We start from the raw sequence: 25283 nt of genomic DNA on the forward strand, positions 1-25283 counted from the left end.
TTTCTGGTGCTGGTTATGTTTGTTGTTAAAATTCTTTGTCCCTCCTGTATCTAAAAATGGCACTGATATCCTTATATATCACACTTGGGTATCTCAGTATCACCCAAGGGGGGTGGGAGAAAAATTTGTACTTGCAGATCTCCCGTACGGTGGCTCAAGCTGGAAATAAAAGTGACTGCTGGATATGCTCTCACAGCCCAGCGCACCTACAACAAGGAATCCCAATGATCGGAGTACCAATATCCCTCCGGCAATGGGGAACAATAAACGGCGGCTTCGTTAGACACTACTCGTTAGCTGCCCATCGGTCCGCTCCTAAAGAATGGAGGGCCGCCCCTGCTAACTGGATAATCTCCCCAAGAGTAGAGGCGCCTTTCTGTTACAGATCCAACAACACCGGAGCTTATAATAAAGCCACACCTGTAGGACACTACCCTCATTGCCTAACTACTCTAGATTATAGCCCCAATAGCACCAGTGGAATCCTGTTGGGTAATGTACCCTCTCTCAATTGTACAGGATTCATGGTCTACAACTTTTCTAAGGAACCTCATGTTGCTCTCATTGCAAACAGATCGGAATTTTACATTGACTCCAATTTTACTTCTTGTAATATATCTCGGTCCAGCAGGATAACAGCTGAACGTGGTCCGTCCTATACGATGCATATTAATCGAAAGTGCCGGATATGGCACAACACCTGTCGAGATTTGAGTACCCTTTCTGCCCCAGGCCTTTACTGGCTCTGCGGAAACAGGGCTCATAAAATCTTGCCCTGGAATTGGGTGGGGGCATGCACTCTTGGACGTGTTATCCCTGGTTTTGAAATGCATAGTACAATATATCTGGAACAAGTAAAAAATTTCAACCATCACATGAAAAGGGCGGTTAACCCCTTAGCTACCAGAAACACAGGGTTCCATCAATTTGTGAGAACCTTCATACCGTGGCTTGGAGTAAGAGAATTGGAACTAGCCATAATTAACATTTCAGCCACAATGGAAGCTATGGGAAATGCCACTGCGGATGCAATTCAGGCTCTGCAAGAAGAGATCTCCCAGATCTCACAAGTAACTATACAACACCGCGTAGCCCTAGATTACCTATTGGTATCCCAGGGAGGAGTATGTGCCTTAGTAAACTCCACCTGTTGTGTCTATGTCAATCAGGACATGCGAATTGAAACTGACATTCGTAAAATCCGAAGTCAGTTAAGGGTCTTACATCAAGTGGCCTCAGAAAATACTGACTGGGGTCTAAAAGAAATGTGGTCTTGGCTAACCTCCTGGCTCCCAGATTTCGGGGCCCTTGGCAAGAAAATCCTGTATGGAATATTGTTTGTCTTGATAGTTCTGATAATGTTTTATGTCTTAGTGCAACTGATCCTCTGCTGCGTGAAAGCCAGCAGGAGAAGCTTTAGCAAGGCAAGAAAACCCACAGCAGAGTCTAGAATAATGGTGTTACAAAAGTGTGAGCAGATTGAAAGAAAACATGAAAGGCTGCATGATGAAATAGAGGGGCTCATGAGAATAAAAATTTAAGGGTAAAGTGAGACTAAATAGTCTCAAAGGGGGGGAACTGTGGAATCAGAAAAAATATATGCCTTAAACTTTGACTATTTTAGTTATAAGATGACATAACCGCTTTGTAAAAAATTGCTGGCTCTATATAATAAAACAGATAAGAAAAAGTGTTTGTTCTTTATAACTCCTCTACAACTGCTTCGCTCACCGCGGCCTTAAAGATAGCAAAAAGTATGTACAACTCTGATTTGCAGGTGCAAGAAGGAGGTTTGTGAACTAACCTCGCCTCCCCCATTAGTTCCCATCCTGATTACAGCAAAGAAATAATGAAGTAATGTTATAGCCGCTTTTCATGCTAATTTCACTATATGATCACGTGAGTTGTAAGCAACTGTTAAAAAGTATATAAGCCTCCTGATTTTGCTCTTGGGGGGGGACCCCTTCCAAGTGCTTGGGAGATCCATGTCACTTTGGAGTCCCCCCTACAGCTGTAGTTTCTTTTGAATAAAAGCTTCTGCTGACCTGACCCAAAAGTATGCTGCGTGTGTTTCCACGACAGTGCTGATTCAGAAATTAGGATTGGCCAGGGAGAGGCAGGTACACCTGGGCAGCTGGAGGTTCCCCCGCAGCTGCTCCGGCTGTGCCTGCCTCTCTCCAGGCAGGGGGAGCCAAGGGAGAAGCCCCCATGGCTCCCCTGCCCGGCCCTATCCCCTGCCTGTATCAGCACTGGGAGCACGGGATCTGCTCTACCACCACTTGCACCCTTCTGCCTGGAGTGAGCCGTGCCTGCATTGTACCCTCCCGCCCCAGCTGGGCAAGCGGCAGCAGGGCAGAGCCCCTGCTCCCAGCCCTGCTGTGCCCGCATCCCATGCCCCCCTGCTCCTCTCCCCGAGTAATGCGCCCCACCGCCCCAGCTGGGCAACTTGTGCCAGTCCCAGTCCCAGCCCCAATCTCACCCTCCCCCATCCCCAACAGACTTACCAGCTAGAGGCAGCAGTGTCAGCTGCCTGTTTAGTCTATGACCGAATCTCTGAAGTGGCCAAATCTTTTCCAAAGCTTTTCCGAGTTGATTCAGATGCTTCAAATCTATTCAGAGCTTTTAATTGGTCTCCCAACTTGATTTGGATTCAGAGATTCAGTCCCCGAATCAGGCCGAATCTCCTCCGAATCGAATCAGCTACCGAAGCTTCACATAGCCCTAACGGCCATGTCCCTAAATCTATCTTGTGTTTTGTTTGGGGCTGAGAAAGTTGAGTTTAGTGCTATTTTAGACCAAACTGGGCAAGACTTTCACATAGGCAGGGACTCTCAGCAGCATAAGCAGAGCAAAAGACCACACTTAAGATGCATGGAAAAGAAGTTGTGTACTTCATGTCCCTTGCTTTTACTTCCTGTTTGGGTGTACATAACGACCTTCTAATGTTCAGTATCAGTACTACAATACCATGCTTGTCAACACCACAGGACCTCTCAGTATGTTACCAAAAATACAATAGTGGCTGTCAACCTTTTAGACAAGGCACCCCTCAAAAAAGGCCAGATCTCAGCTTTCACTTACGGGTTTTTTTCCTGACTTTCTCTTGTGAATCATGCATGGGTGTTAGCATGCCCAACAATGCTAACATTGAGTGGCACCCTGCACACCCTTAAAAGCATCTCACAACACTCCAGTGCACTGCAGCATACTGACTGAAAATCACCGAAACACCAGATGCTTTTAGACCTCTATTCCCCATCATAGAATCATTGAAAATTAGGGTTCGCAGGGACCTCAGGAGGTTATCTAGTACAACCCCCTGCTCAAAGGGGGCATCCAACAGTATGTTATTAGCCTTCTTCACAACAAGGGCATGCTGATGACTCATATTCAGCTTATTGTCTACTAAAACCCCCACTTCCTTTTTCAGCAGAGCTGCTGCTTAGCCAGTCAGTCCCCAGTCTATACACGGGATAGTTCCATCCTAAGTGCAGGACTTTGCACTTGTTCCTGTTGAACCTCATGAGATTTCTTTTGGTCCAATCCTCCAATTTGTCAAGGTCTCTTCGAATCCTAGCCCTACCCTCCAGTGTATCTACTACTCCTCTCAGCTTTGTGTCATCCACAAATTTGCTGAGAATGCACTCTATGCCATCTTCCAGGTCACTGATGAACATATTGATATTGAACAAAACTGGCCCTAAGACCAACCCCTGGGCACTCTATTTGATACTAGCTGCCAACTAGACATTGAGCCATCGATTACTATCCTTTGAGCATGAAGATCCAGCCAGCTTTCTATTGATCTTACAGTCAATTCATCCAACCCATACTTCCTTAGCTTGCTTGTGAGAATATTGTGGGAGACTATATCAAAATCCTTGCTAAAGTCAAGGGATGTCATGTTCCCTGCTTTTCTTGCATCCACAGAGCCAGTCGTCTCATCACAGAAGGTAATCAGGTTAATCAGGTATGACTTGCCCTTGGTAAATCCATGCTGACTGTTCCTAGTCACCTCCTTCTCCTCCAAGTGTTTAGAAATGGATTCCTTCAGGACCTGCTCCATGATTTTTCCCAGCAACTGAGGTGAGGCTGACTGGATTGTAATTCCCCAGATCCTCCTCCTTCCCTTTCTTAGAGATGGACACTATATTTGCCCTTTTCCAATCATGTGGGGCCTCTCCCTACCACCACGAGTTTTTGAAGATAATGGCCAGCAGATCTGCAAGCACATCGGCCAACTCCCTCAGCACCCTTGGGTGTTCAGCACCATGGACTTGTACACGTCCAACTTTTCTAAATAGTCCCTAACCTGTTCTTTCAACACTATTGACTGCTCACCTCTGTCCCAAACTATGCTGGCAGGTGCAGTAGTCTGGGAGCTGACCTTGCCTGTAAAGACTGAAGTGAAAAAGGCATTGAGTACTTCAGCGATTTCCACATCCTCTGACTAGGATGCCTCCCCCATTCAGTAAGGGACCCACACTTTCCCTGCTCTTCCCCTTGTTGCTGACATACTTGTAGAAACCCTTCTTGTTATCTTTCACATGCTTCTTGTCATCCATCTCATAGCTGCAACTGCAGTTGTGCTTTGACCTTCCCAATTCCATCCCACACGCCCTCACAATACTCTTATAGTCCTCCCTAGTCATTTGTCTGAAGTTTCTACTTCTTCTAAGTTTCTTTCTTCTGTTTTAACTCATTGAACGGTTTCCTGGTAAGCCAAGCTGGTCTTCTGCCATTCTTGCTAGTCTTCCTGCGCATCGGGATGGTTTGTTCCTGCACCCTCAGTAAGGTTTCTTTTAAAATACAACCAACTCTCCTGGACTCCTTTCCCCCTCAGACCGCACATCCAGGGGATCCTGCCCATCAGTTCCCTGAGTCAAAGTCTACTTTTCTGAAGTCCAGGGTCCTTACTCTGCTGCTCTCCTTCCTTCCTTTCCTCAGGATCTGGAACTCAGTTATCTCATGGTCAGTGCTGCCCATCATCTCATGGTCATGGCCTGCCCCAAGTGACAGGAAGAGCCTGGTACTGCTGCCGAATCCAGCCTGCAGCAGCAACCTGCTGTCATCCCATGCAGATCCAGGGGCATGCACCCCACTGGGAAGAGTCCGGCACAGCCCCCCAGCCTGCAGCCCTCCCAGGGGGTGCAGAGCAGCAAGAGGTGTGCTCCCCCCCACAATGATAGTTCCCTCCACAGCTGGCATGGGCTGCTCCTGGAGCCACTGCAGCCAGGGCTGGGATGAGGGCTGTGCCCCGCCCTGCCTGGGGCTCCACTTGTCTGCACTCACCTCAGCCCATGCTGGAGCGGCCCCAGGAGCAACCAGGGAACTGGGGTAAGTGGGGCCCAGGAGCTGGGGTAAGTGGGAACAGGCAGAGCCCAGGCACGGGGGGACAGGCAGAGCACAGTGCAGCCCAGTGGCTTCAGGCAGTTGGCGCCAACCACTCCCAGGGCTGCTGCAGCCAGGGATGGAGTCAGTGGGGCCACAGCTCTTTCCCCTCCCCATATAGACTCACCTGCTTAGGTGGGGTGCCTATGCTGATTGCATAAGAGCGAATTTACCTCACATATAATGAATTATGGGTCTAAATATGCTCATCTCATAAGAGCGAATTTGCATTTTTTTTGTAAATAGATATATATATCTACACTCCAAGTATCACTCCACAAAGAAAACCTTCACCTGTTACAAAAACTGAACCCACAAACCCATACAAAGGCGTGCTGGCCACCCAGACCCATTACAATATCCGCATTGCGCGCTACATACACAAGCAACTCCTGGTCCCTCAGACCAGGCAACCCTTTCCTTTCATCCCCACTCTGCTTGTAGGATCACATACTTGGTTCACCTGTTGTCTATGTCACTGTCACTCCAGGTCCCGCTGGAGGACCTGCTGCTGCTGTTGCTGTCCTCAGCTCCACTTGTCTCTTCCTCTTCCTCACTGTCACTGCCCCCTTCTCCACTCGGGGGGAGTTGGAAGGTCCTGTGCCACATGTCTCTGTGCCAGGTGGCTTTGGTGGCGTCCTCTCCATCCTCCACTACTGATGTCTGGTAGTAGGTCTGGAGTTCACTCAGCGCCATTTTCACACAGCCTACTACCTCTACATCCGTGTGTCTGTACAACAGGAGGTTCCTGGCCTTCCACAGGGCGCTCCTGACACACGACACAAACTGGTTGAAACGGGGCAACAGGTTCCCCTGGTGTTTGGCAAGGTGCCCATACAGTGCCACTTCTCTGGTTAGTCGGTTGACACTGGTCACCGCTTCGCAGAGCTGCTTCATCCTTTTCCATACCTCTTTGGCGCAGGTGCAGACATGAATGGTGCATGCCCCCGGCTGGCGGGGCACAGCTGTGCCGGCAGTGGCGGGAGCATGGCGGTGGCAGCAGGAGCCCGGCAGCAGTGAGTGGGGAGCTCCCGCAGATGCCACCGGCACTGGTGGCAGAAGTGAGGTGGAGGCACGGTGGTGAGTGCCGACCACCCACAGGCACCACTGGCAGCGTCGGTGGTGGCCAGGGGTGATCATGGACCACCAGTAGATGCCGCTGGCAGTGCTGGCAGTGGGGTGGCAAGTGCTGACCACCTGCAGGCACTGCCGACAGTGTCAGCAGTGCCTTTTCGCAGGGGTCACACCACCATGCACAGGGGGTACACATGCACCCACATGCACCCCCTATGCATCACCCCTGGGTGCAGAACCAGAGGAGGGGGCGATCGTCTCAGTGGCTCCATCGCTGGTAGGGCTCAGTGGGCTATGAGCCACTTCAGGTCCTTGTGATCTTTGCACAGGTCTTTGTGGTCAATGCGGTCCTACACAGCCTGGCACACATCACCTGAGAGCAGGTCCACAGGCAACATGGTGTCCCTCAGCCTCACCGTCTCCTGGATCTTGTGGTTGCTCATGGTGGGACCTGTGCTCTGCAGGAACCTGCATAAATCAAGGGAAAGCTGTATATTCTGTGGGGCGTGAACTGGCTCTACCCCCTTGTTAGGGCTTTTATCAGACACAGGCAGCAACCCCAGCAATCACTCCACTAGCAGCACTCCCAGCTGCTCAGAGCATGTGGCCAAACACATAGTACGCAAAACAAACGCTCGGCAAGCCAAACACATAGGCAGCCCTGGCTCACTCACTCACCTTCCCAGAGCAATGCCTCCTGTTGCCTGGCTCCTTTTGCTCTTCCTCCTCTCACTCCCACCAAACTACAAAACAGTCTCAGAAACTAGCACACACCCAGGACCTCCCTTATTAGGAGAGGAGAAAAAACCCAGGCAGAATATCCATGTCAAACAGTCAACATACTATAGAATTCATGGGCAGGTGAAGAGGGGAGGGAGGGGTCAGATTATTTTGTAACTTGATCTGACACTTTAGGGGTTAAGTTACTTAATGTGATACAAGCTGGAAGTCATTTGAGGAAGAGATGCCCCAGAACAGAGCTCCCTCCGTCCCTGCCCTGACCCACCCCCCCACAAAGTGTTCCTATTAATTTTAGTTTACAAAGTGCTCTTCAAACCACATGGATAATGGAAATTGCCTTGTAAATTGGTATGCCATACCAGGAGCTGAGGGCTTACGGGATAAATTAGAAGTTACCGTGCAAAAAAACTTGGGGGGTTTCCATGTACATGGTCAGTGGGTATGAGCATGAGAAGAGTCCTGAGGAAAGCCCTGTGTTGCAATCTAGACATGTGGACTGTGTGTCACTTTGCATGATTGCTAATACAGAAATTAGTTAGTTGATTAATCAAGGGGTTGGAGGTTCTGAGGTTTTTCTTTGGCACTTTTTGCTGATGTTTGGATTTTGGTATGGGGTGATAGGGTGAGATTGCTTTGAAGCATATGCATCTTGATGCTGTCAGACACAAATGTTGGCTGTCATATACTACAACTTCATCAAGCCATAAAAAGCAACAGAAACCAATGAGCTCAAACAGAAACAGGACAAGCAGCACAACATGTGCTTCAGCAGAGGCTTCAGCAGCAGGGGAGCTTTGACAGTGTTTGATGAAGGGAGGGGCTTCAACCCTGCCAGGGTGGAAAAAAGTAGCAGCTGCTGAGTCCTAGCACCAGCCCACCTCAGATCCAAGGCAGGTCATTCCAGCCCCCTGTTGGAAAACATTGCCAACTTGGCATAGTTAGCCCGTGCAGTGCCTAGAGTCCTGCAAAGACTTTCACAGTAAAAATGCCATTCTTGGAAATAAAAATATCCAAACATGGTGTTAAATGAGGGCTGAGAACTGGCTGCATGAAAGGAATTGGCCACATGATGGCAGTACATGCTTAGGAATGCCAGCTCCTGAGACACCTATTGGCAGAGAGCATCCCTCTACTGCCACCTTCCCCCCCCCCGGCCCTTCTGCTCCCCAAACCCTAGTGATTACCCCCCTTAGGGGGAAGGTGTTCAAATTAATTTTCCAGTGTAATGACACTGCTCTAACTCCCTGGGTGGATGCTCTGATTCAGAACAACAGAGGGCCTTTTGTTTTAAGCAGTTTTAACTTAAGTTACTTTGGAGAGTACTTCAGAGGAGGTCCGACCTTAAAACCTTTAACAAAGAAAGAAGTGTTGGGGATTTCTAATGATATTTTTGTACCTGAAAAAGCCCCAGGGTGGTCACCATTATACAAAAAAAAAAAAAAAAGAACAAAAGAAGAAAAGCAAGACTTTTGTTTGTGTAGCTGTTGCCATTTGGGAAACTGGTAGAAGTGAGAGAAGCTAAAAGGCTTTTTGCCAGTGTAAGCTGCCTCTTCACTAGGGAGATTTCCTAATATAGCTATATCGGCACAGGTTACCAGACTTCCTCACTACTGCAGACTAGGCCTCAAAGGAAAAAGGAAACAAATACACAACCTAGGGTTAAAATATAATGGGAGTCAAGATTGCAGGGCACCAGCAGAGCCACCAGGAACCTAGTGCTGGGATAGCAGCAGACATGTGTCAGGACTGAGGCAGGGGTGGAGCCTGAGGCTGGGGTAGATTGGATCACATGCAGCAAAAGGAGACTTCCTGGAACAACTTAGCCAGGCTCTCAGCTGCCTTTCCCAAGGTCAGAATGTTATTGTTCTGCCTCAACCCCATTAATTGTCCCCTCTGCCAAAAACAATCCCACCTGGTTCACCTGTGTGCCAGGTGCATAAGGCACAGAGTTCAGGGGTGGGGAAGGAGGAGCTGTAGGGGAGGGAGCGAGCTTTATTCTTGTTATAGGACTGAGACACTACAGCAGCCCTCAGAAGGCATGAGCCGAGCTGCCTAGAGTCTAGGCTCTGGAGGGGTCACATTGCACAACCAGAAGCAGGTAGATAGACCCCAGCTGGCAGCAAAGGGCCCATCAGCCCCTCCGCTTATGCTATGATGTGACCTCTGAGGAGCTGGTTGGGGTACAGAGGATGTCTGCCAGGCTGTTTCACCTGGCACAATCTCCCCACTGTGCCAGAAGGGCACAAAGTTTATTTAGGGCTAATAGGAGTGCCCTCCACCTGCTCCAAAATCCTCTGGACATGGACCAAGATGGCCAAAACCAGGACCAACTCAGAAGTGAGAAGGGCATCAGATCACATGTTAGCTACCTCCAGATACACCCTGATGTATCATAGCAACCCCAAGGAAAAACACCTCAAAAAAGCTACATCAAACATGCCTGCTGCCCTGGGCCTGTGCCTGGCAATGGGGTTCCTGCACACAGCACCTAGTACATGGTCAGTGGCCACATCTTCTGCTATCTGGGCCTCCCACAGAAACACACTCCCAGCCATTCTCAGGGAGAGTCTGGTGCAGCTGCCAGCATGAAAGGAGTATCTGTAGGAAGAGACACAGATGTGGCAGAGGACTGCCTGTGTGTGCCTTTCCCCTGATAACCCATGACATGGAAACACCAACCTCAGTGCCCATGGGATTCCTCTTGGGACCACAGAGTTGGGGTGATAGAGCCACAATCAGGGGGGCTGGTCCCTGCCCCCAGTCCATCAGCAGTTAACTTAGCAGTTGACTGACCCATGAGCCATGGCTGAGCCACCCCCAGGCACCATGGCATGAGATCTGGAGGCAGAGGGACAGTAGCACCAAGTCTCCTAGTCAAACCCCTGGGATCCAGGAATGAGACTGGCTCCCAGTGGTGTTTGGATGCTGCATGGCCAAGATTAGACTTTATGAGAAGGGCCTGGGGGGCATGATGCCAACTGCAATCCTGATAAGCCCAGGCAAAGGCTGTGACTCAGCTTAGAAACTTTCCTGGCACTGTGGACTTTGGATGCCCCTGCCACTCCTTGCTAACTTCAAGGAAACCATGAAGATAATGGCACAGTTCCTAGTAGCTAGGGCAGGTGTGACCATCCTCTGATCAGACACATGGATCAAACCCTGGGCTTCTGTGCAGCAGCTTCCACAGCTTGCATGTAGGAACAGTTCCACCCACTGGGGACCAGGAGAGTCAAAATCTGCTGTATATGATCTAGCCACTAGAGGAAGACAGCAGTCCACCCTAGACTTGCATGCTAGTCATCTGGGCCTCTATATGTCTTACACATGGTGCACAGCTCAGCCCAAGCCAGTATCTGGACTCTTACTGCATTTCTTGGGGAGAGTTACAGCTCCAGAGATCCAGCTGATGTCCATGTAGCACTTCTCCCAGGAGTGGTGAGCAGCCCAAGAGCCATAGCTATGAGCCCCACTTAAAACTGACAGACACTTTACCTTCCCCAACCCCATGCACTTCCTCACTTGCCAGCACAATGTCCCGGGAGAATTTCAGGAAGGGGAGGTAAGTATAGAATCAAGCTGGGGAAACACAGCCCTAAGAAAGCAATGTGTGTGCACACACATATACACACGCACACACATGCACACATATATCCATGGCATCTCTAGCAGAAATAATTCTGTCTCCCAGTATTTAAGTTCTTTCCTCAGGGCAGCACACTCACAGTTCGCTGTCCAGGGTAAGCAGAGTCCCTAGGGGAAGTAGTGACAGGTCTAGACTTGATGTTCCACCACCCCTGCAGCTTAAAGCAACAGAGGTGGGTGCACAAGAGAAAGCTGTGCAAGTGTGTATGTGCATGTTCACATATGTGAGCAGTGTGCATGGGTTGTGTGCATGTGTGCAAGTAGCATGAGTAAATGTGTGCAAGTAGCATGCATACCCATGTGACTAGTGCATATATGTGCAGCTGTAAGTAGAGTGCATGGGCACATGAATGTGTGTGCAAGTGTACTTTAGCAGCCCACTAGTACATATGAGCAGCATGAATGCATGTGCACTCGTAAGAGTGTGCCTGGGCATGTGTATATGTGTGCAATAAAAGTATGTGTGAGCAATATAATACTGTGTGCACACATGTAAGTAATGTGCATAAGTGTTTGAGAGCACATGAGAATGGAAGTGCATGTGAGCAGTGAAGACGTGCGTACTTGTATGTCAGTAGACTGAATGGTGCATGTATGCATGTGCAACATGAGTGCATGTGACCACCGTGAGGTGCACGTGAGTGTGCACACACATGAGCAGTATGTAATGCTTGTGAGTGCTGACACATGTAAGCACTGTGAAAATGGCTATGAGATCAGTATGCATGTGTTACTATGTATAATGCATAAGTGCACATGCCAGTGCAAGCATGTGTGCGTGCCTGCATGAGTAGTGGGTGTGGGTGTGTGCATGCCAGCAGTATGTGTCACTACAGACACTCTCACTCTCTTCTTGTGCCAGCCTGTTCCGTCAGTCACATTCTTGGCCACACCTGTCCCCCACCTCCCCGCTCCCTCCCCACCCCTCCCCTACCATGGCAGGCCACGGTTAGGGCGGGGACCTCACTGACTCTGGGCGGCTCCCTCTTCCTGCACTGGGCGTGAAGCAGAAGCGGGTGCCTCGTGCTTTGTGACCCAGAGCTAAGAATCACTGGCACCTGGCAGAGAGGAGGCCTGGAGAAGGAGGTAGAGGGGATCTACCATACGGGGTGTGGTAGCCCACGTGTGAAGATCCTGCCCCCTCCACAACCCCGGCTCTGAGGATGGTTGCTGGGAGCAGGTTGTGATTCGGGACAGCTAAGTGACAGAGACGTGCAAAGCCACCCTGTCCTGGAGCTGGCCTCTGGAATACCAGGACATCAGAGATGCATCAAGCAGCCAGGGGGCACAGTCAGACAGCAGGGACCACAGAGGCTATGGGGGCTGAGATCAAAGCTGTCATCGTGGGGGACGGTGGCTGTGGAAAGACCTCCCTGCTCATGGTCTTCGCCAAGGGGGATTTCCCCAAGGTAAGGACCCCCCTGACATGCACCAGCAAAGATGAGACCCCTTCCCCTGCCTTTAGACTGCCTTTCGGTGGGATCCTGACCCTAAAACCCCATGCACACACCTTTTCTTTGAGACCCTCCCCTCCCAGACTGCTCCCTGTGGGCTTCCAGCATTGACCTAGAAAGACCCCACCCCTCACACTGCTCCTCTGGTGGGACCCTGAGTCTGCCCCAGAGAGATCTCCCTCCCCTCATACTGCTGCCTTTTTGGGGCCCAACATTACCACAGACTCCCCTTCCCTCTGACTGCTGCCCTATAAGAACCTGTCCCAGATAACTCCCCCCTTCACAGTACCACCACCCCCGCCACCAAAAAACAAAGACCCCTATCCCTCATCCTGGACTCTTCCCCACCTTCAAGGGCTCTATCCAACCATCTCTACTGACCCCTTCCCAACACCGCCTTTCCTGCCCTCATTGCACCCCCTTTCTGGGTCCCTATGTGTGTGCTCTCTCCTGCTGCACAACAGAGCTTGTTCTCATAATCCACCTGGCGAGCACTGTCCCCAGGGAGCCTGCTGGGGACTCATGTAGATTCCTACTCATGTAGATTCCGCCCCGCCCCCCCCAAGGATATGGCTGTACTAGAAAGAGCTGTCTGACCAGGTGAGCTGTGGGTAGGTCTATAAAAGTGAGTTGACCTCTAGTCCCATTGCAGGGACAGCCTTAGGGACATACCCAGGTCAGGACTCTCCATTTTAGTGAAGACAGCTGGCAATTTTCAGGGAACCACAAAAGTGATCCAAGGACTAGAAAATAAAAGTCCTTTTCAGGGAAGGATTTCAAGAGCTCAATGGGTTTCAGTTGAGAAGGTAGGGAGCTGACTGAGCTCCAGCACAAAAGGATGTTCACTGGGGAAAAATACTAGGAGGAAAAGCACTCCTTCATCCAGAGGAGAAAGACTGAACAGGAAACCAGGACAATTCGCCTGAGAATCCAGGCCCTTTCTATCAACAGTAAGGAGGAGTAATTGGAGCACATTGTTAAAGAAACTGGATTTTCCATCTCTTCCAGAAAGGCAGCCAGCCTGGTACTGAAGCCACTGAGAAAGCGGACTCCATCATTTCCCTCCATAATAGGTTGCAGTCTCCATTCTCACGCTCAATACTAGAGTAACTGAGTAAAATTTAGGCCTTAATTTATACCACAGAACAGGTACATTGACTAGGAGTGTGGAAGGCCCACAGCGCCGCACAGCTATAGGTGTACTAGCTAGCTGTCCTACCCCTGATTGCATGGACACAGCTACAGAAGGCCTCCACTAACCTAGCTTCTGTCATTCAGGGTGGTATGGTAGCAACAACAGTGGAGAAAAACCTTCAGCCACAACATGGCACATCTCCGCTAGGATGACCTGCTGCTATGGCTCTGCCAGCACCACCATGGTGAGGATAGCCCCATTATGTAGATAAGCCCTGCTTTTGTGAGAGAAAATGGGTCAGGGTACATGACAGTCCCTTCCAGCCTTAGACTCTAGGCCAGGGGTGGGCAAAATGTGGCAGGGCCAGATGCGGCCCGCCAGACCATACTATCCAGCTCGTGGGGCCCCTAAAAATTTTAGAAAATTAATATTTATCTGCCCCTGGCTGCCTGTCATGTGGCCCTCGATGGCTTGCCAAACTCAGTAAGCAGCCCTCCACCCAAAATAATTGCCTGCCCCTGCTCTAGGCCCTGATAGCCAGGGCTGCTATAGCAGTGTTCTACCAGTACACTGTACCAGCAAAGCATTCTGAGTGTGAGCATGGCGTATGGGACACCATGCTCCAGCCCCAACAAGCAGATTAAGTTTTACTGGTATTTCTGCCACTGTACTATGTCTACTCAAGGCCGTTTTACCAGAACAGCTATGCTGGTTGAGGGTCACACCTCATCACCTCTTCATAAGAACATAAGAAGTGACATTTACGCTGTCAGACCATAGATCCTTCTTGCTCAGTATCCTGTCATACAGTGGCAGAGAGTGGTTGCTGAAAGGGAGAGTGAACTGGCTATGACCCAGGGTTTTCCTACCATCCCTGTCTCACTTGCAGCCTCCAGCATTTAAGTTCTAGGAAGTCCTGATTCAGAGGTTATATCCCTAACTCCCATGCTCAATAGCTGCTGATACCCCTTTCCTCCAATAATTTGTCCAGTCCCTTTTTGAATCTGGCTTAACTGACAGCTTCCACAACCTCTAATGGCAATGAGTTCTACACTTTAATTACACACTGGGCATGTCTACACATGCATTTACTGAGCAGTAATTTACTGTGCAGTAAGTGGTTTTTATGCCAGTGTCTATATGTGCAGGCATTACTGCACAGTAATGCTGTGTGTGGACTGACTTGGAACTAAAATCAGTCCTAAGTAAGTCCATACAAACAGGGTTACTGTGCAGTAAGGTGTCTACTCATGCCTTACTGTGCATTAACTACTCAGGCATAAATTTGCTACCTGAATCATGCAGGTAGCAAATTTATGCCCAAGTCGGCATAAGTCGCCATAGTTACTGCACAGTATAGGCATGCACATGTAGACATGCACCCGTACTGCAGAGTAATTTTGGGGTACTGCGCAGTGACTGTGTACATGTAGACATGCCCACTGTGTGTGGGGGGGGGGGGGGGAGGGAGACTTCTTTTTGTTAGTTTTAAACTTATTACCTACTCGTTTCATTTTGTGACCCCTACTTGTATTGTGAGAGAGAGACTGACACGGTTATTTTTGTGGCATAGATCTGACTATGGATCTTGTCCTCCAAAGGAAAAGGACTAAGTTATGGAGATATAAGTGTATGGACACACAAGCAACTTACTGGACATGTCTGCATGAGACGCTTAATGAGCAGAAGACTAATTCTACTGTGCATTAGCATGGCGGGCAAAAACTGTGCTAATGAATAGTAGATTTAGTCTAATGAGCCTTAACATCACTAAAAAACCATTCATCTACGCTAATGCATAGTAGCGCCAAATACAGCACATCAAGTTAGTATCTGTCATTACAGGTACTAAACTTAATGAGCCATAATTACGGCACATTCATGAAAGTGTAGACATGCCCACTGGGCGTGTGTATCTACACAAGATGCTGACTGCGCAGTAACCAAATAATACTGCACAGTCGTGCATCACAGCACTAACAATGCTAATACGCTACTGTGCGGTATTATTAGCCTACTGCACAGTAGCATCACTTAAAAGACATTTGCCAGTGCTCCTGCACAGTAACTCCAATTACTGTGCATTTATTTAGTACTTATATAGACAAGTACTTGTTTATACAAGTAGTATATAGATGCACAGTAACAACTGCACAGTAGTGTCTCAGGTAGACACACCCACTGTGAGCTAAAGGGTGGTCAGGGTTTTGCTTCCCATCAGTTACTCCATGATAACTGCCCATGTGGACATGCTTAACCCATAGTAAATAGAAGCTAAACCACAGACTCCTAAGCCTTTGCAAAAAGTTACTATAGGTTTGCTTCTACTTACCATGAGATAGTCATGCATGGGGGCAGTTACCACCAAGCAGCTGATGTGCAGTAAAGTCTCATTCTGTCTTTGCCCTGCGGTAAGTTGATTTCACGAGCATCATTTATGGAAGTTTATACCACTATAACTGCTACCCCAACTAGGGGTTGTATTGGTATATCGGTATAGAAGCACATCCCTTACTGACATATTGACAGTAGTTCAAAAACCGTACAGACTCAAAATTAGAGCTCTTAGGAAAAAAGGGGGAACAATAACTTGAAACATTTAGGGCTTTCCATTTTGCAGGGCTCAATATGAGACCATTCCAGGGAAGAAACACCTTTTTTCATTAACCGATTTTTCGAAAACATTTCAGGGGGTTTTCCCCCACCTTTTCTGTTCATCCACCTTTTTATCCCAAAAGGGATGCAGTGTGAGCAAATCAATAAAGTTCAAGGATTGTTTGTCTGCTGTAATGTTTTCAGAACTTGTTTTCAGAAACGTTCTGTGACTTGATCAAAGTCACAGAACATTTCAAAGTTGAAAAAGGAAAAAGAACATAAGCTTGTTTCTTTAGTCAATGGGTTAAAAAAGAAAAACAGCTGGAAAAGAGTAGAAAACAAGTGCAAATTGTCCATGTGTTTCTTTCTTTTCCAAAACAAAAATGAGATAGATGATTTTCATTTTCATGGTTGAAATTCCCCGTTGAAAAAAATAATTATTGACTCTACCCCTTTTTTTAGTGGGAAAATATTTTGGCCATAAAGTTTGAATCGGCTTTGAAATTGTTCTGTTAATTCTGACAGTGCAATGCCAGTTTACACCAGCTGAGAACTTTGCCCCAGTTGACTTCAATGGAGTGATTCTGATTTATGCTACCTCAGGATCTGGCCCTTCTCTTTTTGTATGAGTATAGAGATCATTGCACCCCACACACCCAAAGTAGCCACCTTAAACCAGGCAGGAGCAGCTCTTCAAAGTGCTCAACACTTGAGAGCACACCAAGTGAGTCCCACAGCATATTAAACCAGACACAGTGAGCATGTCAACATGTGTATTTACATGCGCCTAAACTTAATGGACCTCTGCTTAAGATGATTTAGGTGCACGTCTACACGTGGATATGCTAATGCGCATTAAGGCACATTAAATTTAGACACGAATAGCTAAATTGCATTAGCACATGTGCAGATGCACTACTGTGCACTAACGCAGTGTCTATCCATTGACACAGACCACATTACTGTGCATTAATATGTCTACATATTCACTAACGTAACTTAGCTATTTGTGCATAAATTTGATACCTGCTTTACACAGGTATCAAATTTAGGCTTGATTAACGTAAAATCGCCATTTTTAAGGAGCATTAAGGGTGCACACATGTAGACACTCACCGTTAATGTGTCTTAAACTGGGCTAATGCACATTAAATGCAGGCATGTAGATACGCCCTGTGGGAGGCTGTTAACCCTGGGGGAATACAATAAGTCAATCAAAGTTGAGTGCTATGAGCTCATTAATGCACCCAGATAGATTGCAGCCTTACTCGTATCCCCCTAGCCATTGCCTATACTACAGTGAGGTCCCTCTTCCAGCCACAGCGCAAGGTCATAAAAACATAAGAATTGCCATTTAGTGGATCAGACCATAGGTCCATTTAGCTCAGCATACTTAGCCTTCTTAGCTAAGCTCAAGTGTAGTGATACATAGTAATATCCTCTCTTCTTTGTAAGCATTGTGCCTTTAGCTCCCCATCCCCCGCAACCCAGCTGCATTCTTACTATATAACTTAATTACATCCTCCCCCCACCCACCCTGTACTATGTAGTCACCTTCCTCTAGATCGCTGTATTTCCTACTACCCCTTCAACTTTGCAACTCCCTTTTTAACATTCACTAATAAAGTTAAACCTGTGTCACACAGTGGCAGAGTGGATACTGAATGGGAGACTGAACTGGGTATGTCCCTATTTTTATTCACTGTTCTTTCACTTGCAGCCTCCAGCATTTAAGGTCTAGGAAATTCTAATTCAGAGGCTGTATCCCAAACACCCATGCTGAGTAGCTTCTGGTGCCCCTTTCCTTCAAGAATTTGTCCAATCCCTTTTTGACTCTGGCTAAACTCAGCTTCCACCACATCTGGTGGTAATGAGTTCCACACTTCAGTTATATGCTGTGTGGAAAAAAAACTGCCTTTTGTTAGTTTTAATTTACTACCTACTAGTTTCGTTTTGTGACACCTAGGCCACATCTACACAGGACAGTGACTGCACATTCGTTACTGCACAGTCATTTAATACTTGCATATACAAGTACTAAATGACTGCACAGTAACTGGTGTTACTGTGCAGTAGCATCCCCAAATGGCTTTTTGGTGATGCTGATTGTGCAGTAGCTCATTACTACTGCACAGTAGTGTCACATCACATGATGCTACTGCGCAGTCAGTCAGTGTCTCATGTAGATGTGGCTCTAGTTCTTGAGAGAATAAATAATAAATCCCTATTTACTTTCTCTTCGCTGTTGAGTATTTTGTAAACCCTTATCGCACAAGCATCTCTTTTCTAAACTGAATGCTTCTTTAGTCTCTCCTCAATATGAAAGCCACTCCATTCCACTAATCATCCTTGTTGCCCTTCTCTGTAGCTTTTCTAGTTCTGCTATATCCTTTTTCAGGTGTTGGGACCAGAACTGGGCACAGTATTCAAGGTGTGGATGCACCATGGATTTATAAGGGGGCATGATGGTTCAAAACTTTCAGTTTTGCTTACAGTTCCCTCCTTGGAGGGAACTGCAGGCCTTCTTGGAAAGGTCACAGCCCAAGGTGTGAGCTATAGTGTCCAATTGTCCCCTTCAAACTCACCTCTGTTGTAATAATTGCAAAGCCCTATCTCAGCAGAGTACATGGTGAACAACCGCTGCTCAGTCCATGGATCACAGCCATTCTCCAGCTGCTTTGGGCCACACCTATTAGAGCTGGGCTTACTCAGACTCCTTGGGGCAGGGGTGGTGTCTTTGCTAGGTGTGTCCCAGGCTCAGCACAACAGGGCTGGAGACTAGGCTGGGGTGGCCAGCTTGCAGGATGCATGCCACGAGTGGTATGGGAAGCCTCTTTGTGTGGCATGCAGCAGATTGGGAAGGCGGCAGGCAACACAGTGGCAGATAGGGCAGGGAGCAGAAAGCAGAACAGCAGACCAGACAGGGAGCACAGGGCAGAAAACCAAAAGCAGAACAGCAGATCAGGCCAGGGAAGGGAATCAGAGTGGCACATGGGGAGGATGCAGGGCTTAATTTGTAGCATGCCTGCCAAAAAGGTTGGTCCCCACTGATCGAGGTGCTGTGCAAATAAATAACAACATTAATAATGAATAACCAACCTCAGTGCAGCACACACAGCAAGCACCTTGGCAACCTTCCCGTCCCCACCTATACCAGGACAAGGGGGGACTTATGCTGCTGTAATAACTAGATGGTCCAGTCAGCGGTTAAGACATTAGCTTAGGACTACAGTAGAGGTGGGCTCATGTGCCAGCTCTGCCACAGACTTCTTGTAGGACCTTGGCCATGTCACTTAGGACAAGGACCTAAGTGCTGCCTGGCTGCTCTTTCAGTTGTATGAGCTAAAAATGTAGCTCTTCCCCCACCCTCAACACCTCCCCTATCCATTTAAGTGTGGATGCACTGGAATCCTTCAGTCCTTACAATATGAGCAGTTCAGCCCCTGGCTGAGGCCTGTGCCCTGTCCAGCTTCACACATGTGGGGTCAGCCCACCACTCTCACTTCAGGATCCAACCTGCCTGGGCCCCACCCAAATCACAGACAGAAAATGATATGTCCCATCCTTTTTCCTGCCCCCAGCCCCCTTCACCACTCTGTGCCTCACATTCCCCACCTGGCAGGGCGTTGCCCTGCCTTATGAGGGGTGGTGTGGGGAACAGTACATAGAGGATAGCCAGTGCTCAGATACATGACTGCCTCAGACAGAGAAATGAGCTTCACTGGGTTAATGGATTCCATCTCCCATGGGACAGTCTGTCTGTCTGTCTATTCGGCATGCTGACTCCCCAACCCTCTTTCCTTCCTCCTCCTCATAGGCCTATGTGCCCACAGTGTTTGAGAAGTATACTGCTTCCTTCCAGATTGGCAGCAAGACAGTACAAATCCACCTTTGGGACACAGCAGGTAAGTATTAGGAGAGGATAGAGGATGCTATCTATGCACACAGTATGAACAGAAGAGGGAGCTAGCGTCATACATTGGGGATTAACCATTCTCTGGGTTTATTAGGGCTTGATGTACTTGTGTGGGGAAATGTGTGCACGTGGGCATGAGTGTTCACACCTGTGGGCATATACATTTGCATGTATATGTATGTGTTTACACATCACAGGAGTTGCTCCCTGGTTTGTCATGTATTTAGAATGAGTTGGATGAATGTGTACAGTACAGAAGGTTTGCAGAGGGTTTGGCACATAGCTTGCTGTGTGAATCATTCCTGAGTACAAGGCTGTACACAGTTTCTGTGTGTGTAAGGGTTACAGCAAGGCTGGTTCCCTAAATCATCATGTAAAATGTATTAGCTTGCAAATCTGGGGTTGGGAAACAGATGGTTGCACACGGGTCAATTCTGCCACAAGGGTCTCTGAGAGGAAGCAACACTGTTTTTTAAAGAACAGCGCATTACAAAAATACACTTTAAAAAATATGTATTTTTAGACTTCATTTTCTTAAAACACTTTCCGGAAAACGGAAGCTCCTTGTTTCTATAGGCCCTAAGGTCAGAGTCCTTTAAGGTGACACATCTCTGGCATTTCAGCCTCGTGCATTCCAGCAGCCTGAGCCAGGCCTCAGAAGATCATGAGATCAGCATAAAAAATCTTGAGACTTTTCAGAATAATTAGATGAGGGCTCTTTTTTCTTCCTTTTTCCTAAGTGTTCTGAGCCTTTCTGTTACAAGTAGGTATGATTTTTAGATATTCTTTCTATAGCAGTGACAGTGAAGAGCCCCCCCCACACACACACACACACATGCACGCGCACACAGTCCTGTTTTTTATTTTTCCTTTTAATGAAAAATTAGATTAATCCACAGTCGCATGGGATTTAGAAAAATTGGAGTGCTCCTGAGACTCAGAGTAAAATTATGAGAATAATCAGAACTGCATCCTGGGAACAGGGGGCTTGTTCTTATAATGCAAATGGATGGGAGAAAGATTCAAGGCATGGGGAAGCAAGCCAATTGTAGTTTCTGAAGGTTATGCATGGTTAGTCCTTTATCTGGCTATATGGCCCCATCCCTCAGTGCCTTTAGGAGCCAGTCCCCTCTCATAGCCAAGGCAAGGTCAGGGGTGGAACCATGCCCATTAAGAGGAGGGGTGTAATGGCCGCCTCTTCTTTGTGGCAGGACAGGAAGATTACGACCGGCTGCGCCCACTCTCCTACACAGAAGCCAACATTGTTCTCATGTGCTATGATGTCACCAGTCCCAGCAGCTATGACAATATTCTCACAAAGGTAAGAAAACTAATTAGGGACAGAGGCCAGATGGGAGAACCAGGACTGGAGCACAGCCCTACAGCTAGCATTCCTGTCCTGCTCCAGGTAGTATCTTTTGCCCTATCCTGCTGGTCTCTGTTGTGCTTTTTTGAGCTAAGGCCTCTTACTGCTGCTCAGCAGGCATGAGCACCAGGCTCACTGCCTCCCCCAGAGATCTCTGAACTCTTTTTCTTCCAGTCCCTTAGGAATATGTAGGGACCTTCTGTCCCGTGACTCAGGTCCCACCTCTCTCTCTCTCTCTTTCTCTCTCTGCCCTATACAGTGGTACCCAGAAGTGAATCACTTCTGCAAGGGAGTCCCCATTGTGCTGGTGGGCTGCAAAACCGACCTGAGGAAGGACAAGGCTGTGCTGAGGAAACTACATGAGGACCAGTTGGCACCCATCACCTACCAAAAGGTGAGGCACCCTCCCAGTCCAGCCTGCCCCAGACATGCCCTCCCAATACCAGGATGTTGTGCAAAGCTGGTATCCTTCCACCCTGGGGGGGAGGGAGGAAAAATAGTTCCTTCCAGTAATAACAGACCAGGGTTCAACCAAGCTCCAAGGCTTCCCATTATGGTTTCTCCCAAGCCAGGACTACAGGGAAGGCAATGGTACCTTGCAGGCCTGGTCACTTCTGAGGGCTGAACTCATGCCAGGCTCTTCCTGAGGCAGCAGAAACTTCCAGGAAGCTCATGGTCCAGCAGACGGGTAGGGGAGGACAAATCTGGTGGTCATGGCTTTCCCACCTCAGCAGAGGCCCTGCTCCTATCCCCATCCCTTGTACCTTCTGTGGGCCTCATGCTACTTTCCTCTGCTCCATCTCTCACTGGCAGGGAGAGTCCATGGCCAAAACAGTTCGTGCCATCGCCTACTTCGAGTGCTCGGCCAAGTTCCAGGAGAACATCACCAACATCTTCGTAGAGGCCTCCAGTGCTGCCCTGAGTGCCATGAGGAAGAGTCAGCGGAAGCGGAGACCCAAGAGGGGCTGCCTAATCTCCTAGCCATCCATGTGAACCTCATAGGACTTCCCCATGTGCTGGCCACCCACCACAGGGACTGTACCGTGCCCTGCAGACTGCACCCATCCCAGATCTGCCCTGCCTGTGAGCATCTCTGTGGGCTTCAGTTCCCACAGGACAGGGCACAAGGTGGCAGATCATCTGCTCCCCTGGTGTCTCAGGGGGCACATAATGCCACGGGGCAGGGCAGTCACCCTCCCTACCATCTGACACAGGAAGGAACTCTTCTGCCCCAGGGTTTTGCTGCCTCAGCTTGGAAGAACCATTCAGCAACTGTCTGGCAACAAAAAGACCTACGAAACCCTTAGCACAGTGGCTGGTCCCACCACTGACCCCATTATCTCAGAGCTTCTTCCACCAAAACAGCAGGGCTCTGTGCCCACTGACAAGACACAGCTCAGCTCAGCTTGGCTCTGCTCCTACCCATTTTGGCCCAGCTCAGTGTGGCTTCAAAAACTCTCCTTTTCTAGCCCCACTTCTGCCCACTTGACCTGATTCAGTACAGCTCCAATCACTGTGGCCTCCCAGAGCGTTCTTCAGCTCTGATCACCCGTCTTGTGTCATCCCATGATTGTCTGTCACACTCTGGCCTCCGGAGTTTCACCTCCCAAAGACCTGTAGCTGGTTATGGTATCCCTTTTCCATCACTACTTGCCCCATTGCTACTTAGTTACATGGGGGTACAGCTTCACTGCAGAAAAAAAGAGGGTGGTCATAATTTGAGTTAAAATAGCAGTGCAGACAGGGTATCCTGGGTTAACCTGAGTTAAAATCTAAATCACTTTATCTGCACTGCTGTCTTAACCTGGGTTAGCCAACCTGAGTGAAGCACACTGCTTTTTTCTCAGTGCAAATGTACCCTTCAGTCAAGTAATTCTACCCCTTCCTCCTGAATCAGGGGGCTGCACAGTCCTAGGACCCTTCTCTGAGCCATTCCAGGTCTGCTGAGCTCTCACCAGAGACAGTGCCCAGAACTCAGAATATTGAACAAGATCTCCTAAATAGTGTAAACCAGCACAGGTCCACCAGCAGGTTGACACCAGCTTGGGATCTGGCCCCATTCACTCTAATGAAGGCATGCCTAGTTTGCATCAGACAAGGTCTGTCCCATTGACTCAGGTGGAGAGAAGCTATATACGTAGGCCAGGGGCTTGGCCCAGTGATTCCAATGAAGCAATGCTCATATAGCCCAGCTAGGCATCTGGCCTCATGTGCTAATGTGGTGAATCCAAAGAAGTGGGGGAGTGGCCTATCACCAACCTGTTCTGCTGTGCCTATGGGATCCAAGCATTCTCAGCCATTCCATGCTGCGAATTATGTCTACCTTCTCCCTGCCTCATCCCTATCTGCCAGACATGAGGGGTATACCTCATGTCCCTTTTGACCTAAGCACACCTGACCTGGGGCTTAGTTTTTCTATTTTCCCAGCGTCCTCCAGGCACTGGTGTTTTATCAATATCCTAGAGCATCTTCCTTGAACCATCGCTAGCAAGACAGCACACAGGATGGCTCCTGGGTGAGGCTGGACTATGTGGGACCTCCCTGGGCTTTGCCAACTTGCTGGGCTGGGATCAGATGAGCTCTGGACATGACTTGGCTACTGCCAGCAGAGAGGATGTCACATGCCCAGACATGTCCATCCATTCACTACAGCTCTAGCCACCAAGGGAGCAACCCTGACCTGCAAGACTGCAACAAGAAGTACATCTAGCCTTGAATAAGCCAGTGCCCTATGCTGTAGGACATGCAGATGTGGGTAATTTCACCCACCAGAGATGCACTGCCAGAGAACCCTCAGAGTCCAAGTTGTGCCAGTTTACCTGTGGGTTTGTGTCTACATGGTTTCAGGCAGAAGACAGGGTAGATTTGCACTTTATAGACTAACTAAATTAGAGATGCATAACACAAGCTTTCATAAGCATCAGGCTTACTTCATGGGATGCTATGAAGGGACTGCAGGAAGCAGAGCTCTGAAACAGAAAGCAGTGATTGCAGTACATACAATAGGAAAGGTGGGAGGAGAAAGGAGGAGACACTGCTGAGAAAGTCATGATGAGAGAATCATTCATGGGTACATCATGGGGACCTAAAGATATGGCAGGCCCCATCTCTCAGGTCTACCAGTATTATACTTGCTTTTGTGCCCACAACCCAGGAAAAATCCATCATGAAGTTGGGCCCTGCAAGCCACTACAACAACAGAAAAATAAATATTGGTTCTATATAACTCCACTGCCAGCTGAGGGGCAAACCTATGTGTGTGTTTGTGCGTGTGCATGCATGCACATAAGTGCTTCTCCACAGCATATAGTCCCGTGCCTGGTCCAGTGGCTGTTAGGTGCCACTCTCAGGGATCAACCTGAGTAATATGGGGGTTTTACGCAAGCCTCCAACCCTAGCCCAGAATCTCTACCCCAAGGACATGTTCTTGAAGGGCAAGTCTGCCCAGTACCAAGAGATCTACATTGCTGGGAAGCTGGTATTGCTGGTATGTCTCCTCATTTTCCCCACTCAGGTTAAAAGCAAATAGGAGTTATGCTGCTTTACACTGCAGAGACCTGCCCCATCGGGGCAGTTAATATATGGGTTAGACACAGTGTCTTGTCAACCTCACCTTTGGCACCCCACATGGGGAGTCTTGCTAAACAAGCCTCATATACCTGCAGGGGGTCACAGTGTCATAGAGAAGTAGGGCTGAAAAGGGCCTCCAGAGGTCATGTAGTTCAACCCCATGCCTGAGACAGGATCATCTCTATGCAAACCATTCCATACAACCATAATCTAAACTTCACATAAAACTGCCATCAACCCAGACACAACACAAACCCAGCCAATGTCCTGCTTCAATAAAATGTCAATATACACTAAGGAGGTCCTAGGTAGAGGGCCAACCCTTCCCCTCCCTGCTACAAAGGAAAGCAAAAAAGCTCACAGTCTATGGCCTTAGAGAGCATAGCAGCCATAAGGCCT

The 25283-nt window shown here is 48.5% G+C and overlaps 1 protein-coding gene across 1 annotated transcript; it reads left to right on the forward strand.

The window, feature by feature from the left end:
• Nucleotides 1-11892: 11892 nt before the first annotated feature.
• Nucleotides 11893-24544, forward strand: LOC102388469 (rho-related GTP-binding protein RhoF). Its single transcript, XM_006034167.3, has 5 exons — nucleotides 11893-12257; nucleotides 19850-19937; nucleotides 21160-21269; nucleotides 21574-21708; nucleotides 22128-24544. Exons 1-5 carry the CDS (start codon nucleotides 12114-12116, stop codon nucleotides 22293-22295), a joined length of 645 nt encoding a protein of 214 aa, XP_006034229.1. The 5' UTR covers nucleotides 11893-12113; the 3' UTR covers nucleotides 22296-24544.
• The last annotated feature ends 739 nt before the right edge of the window (nucleotides 24545-25283 follow it).

The sequence above is a fragment of the Alligator sinensis genome, unplaced genomic scaffold, assembly GCF_000455745.1.
Source record: "Alligator sinensis unplaced genomic scaffold, ASM45574v1 scaffold1002_1, whole genome shotgun sequence".
Lineage (NCBI taxonomy): Eukaryota > Metazoa > Chordata > Crocodylia > Alligatoridae > Alligator > Alligator sinensis.

What these genes read in the sequence shown, in the direction of transcription:
- LOC102388469 (XM_006034167.3), top strand. Translation starts at nt 12,114, where the DNA reads ATGCATCAAGCAGCCAGGGGGCACAGTCAGACAGCAGGGACCACAGAG. An exon ending in CCAAGGGGGATTTCCCCAAG is followed by an intron (nt 12,258 to 19,849) that starts GTAAGGACCCCC and finishes TCCTCCTCATAG; the next exon opens with GCCTATGTGCCCACAGTGTT. An exon ending in CACCCATCACCTACCAAAAG is followed by an intron (nt 21,709 to 22,127) that starts GTGAGGCACCCT and finishes TCTCACTGGCAG; the next exon opens with GGAGAGTCCATGGCCAAAAC.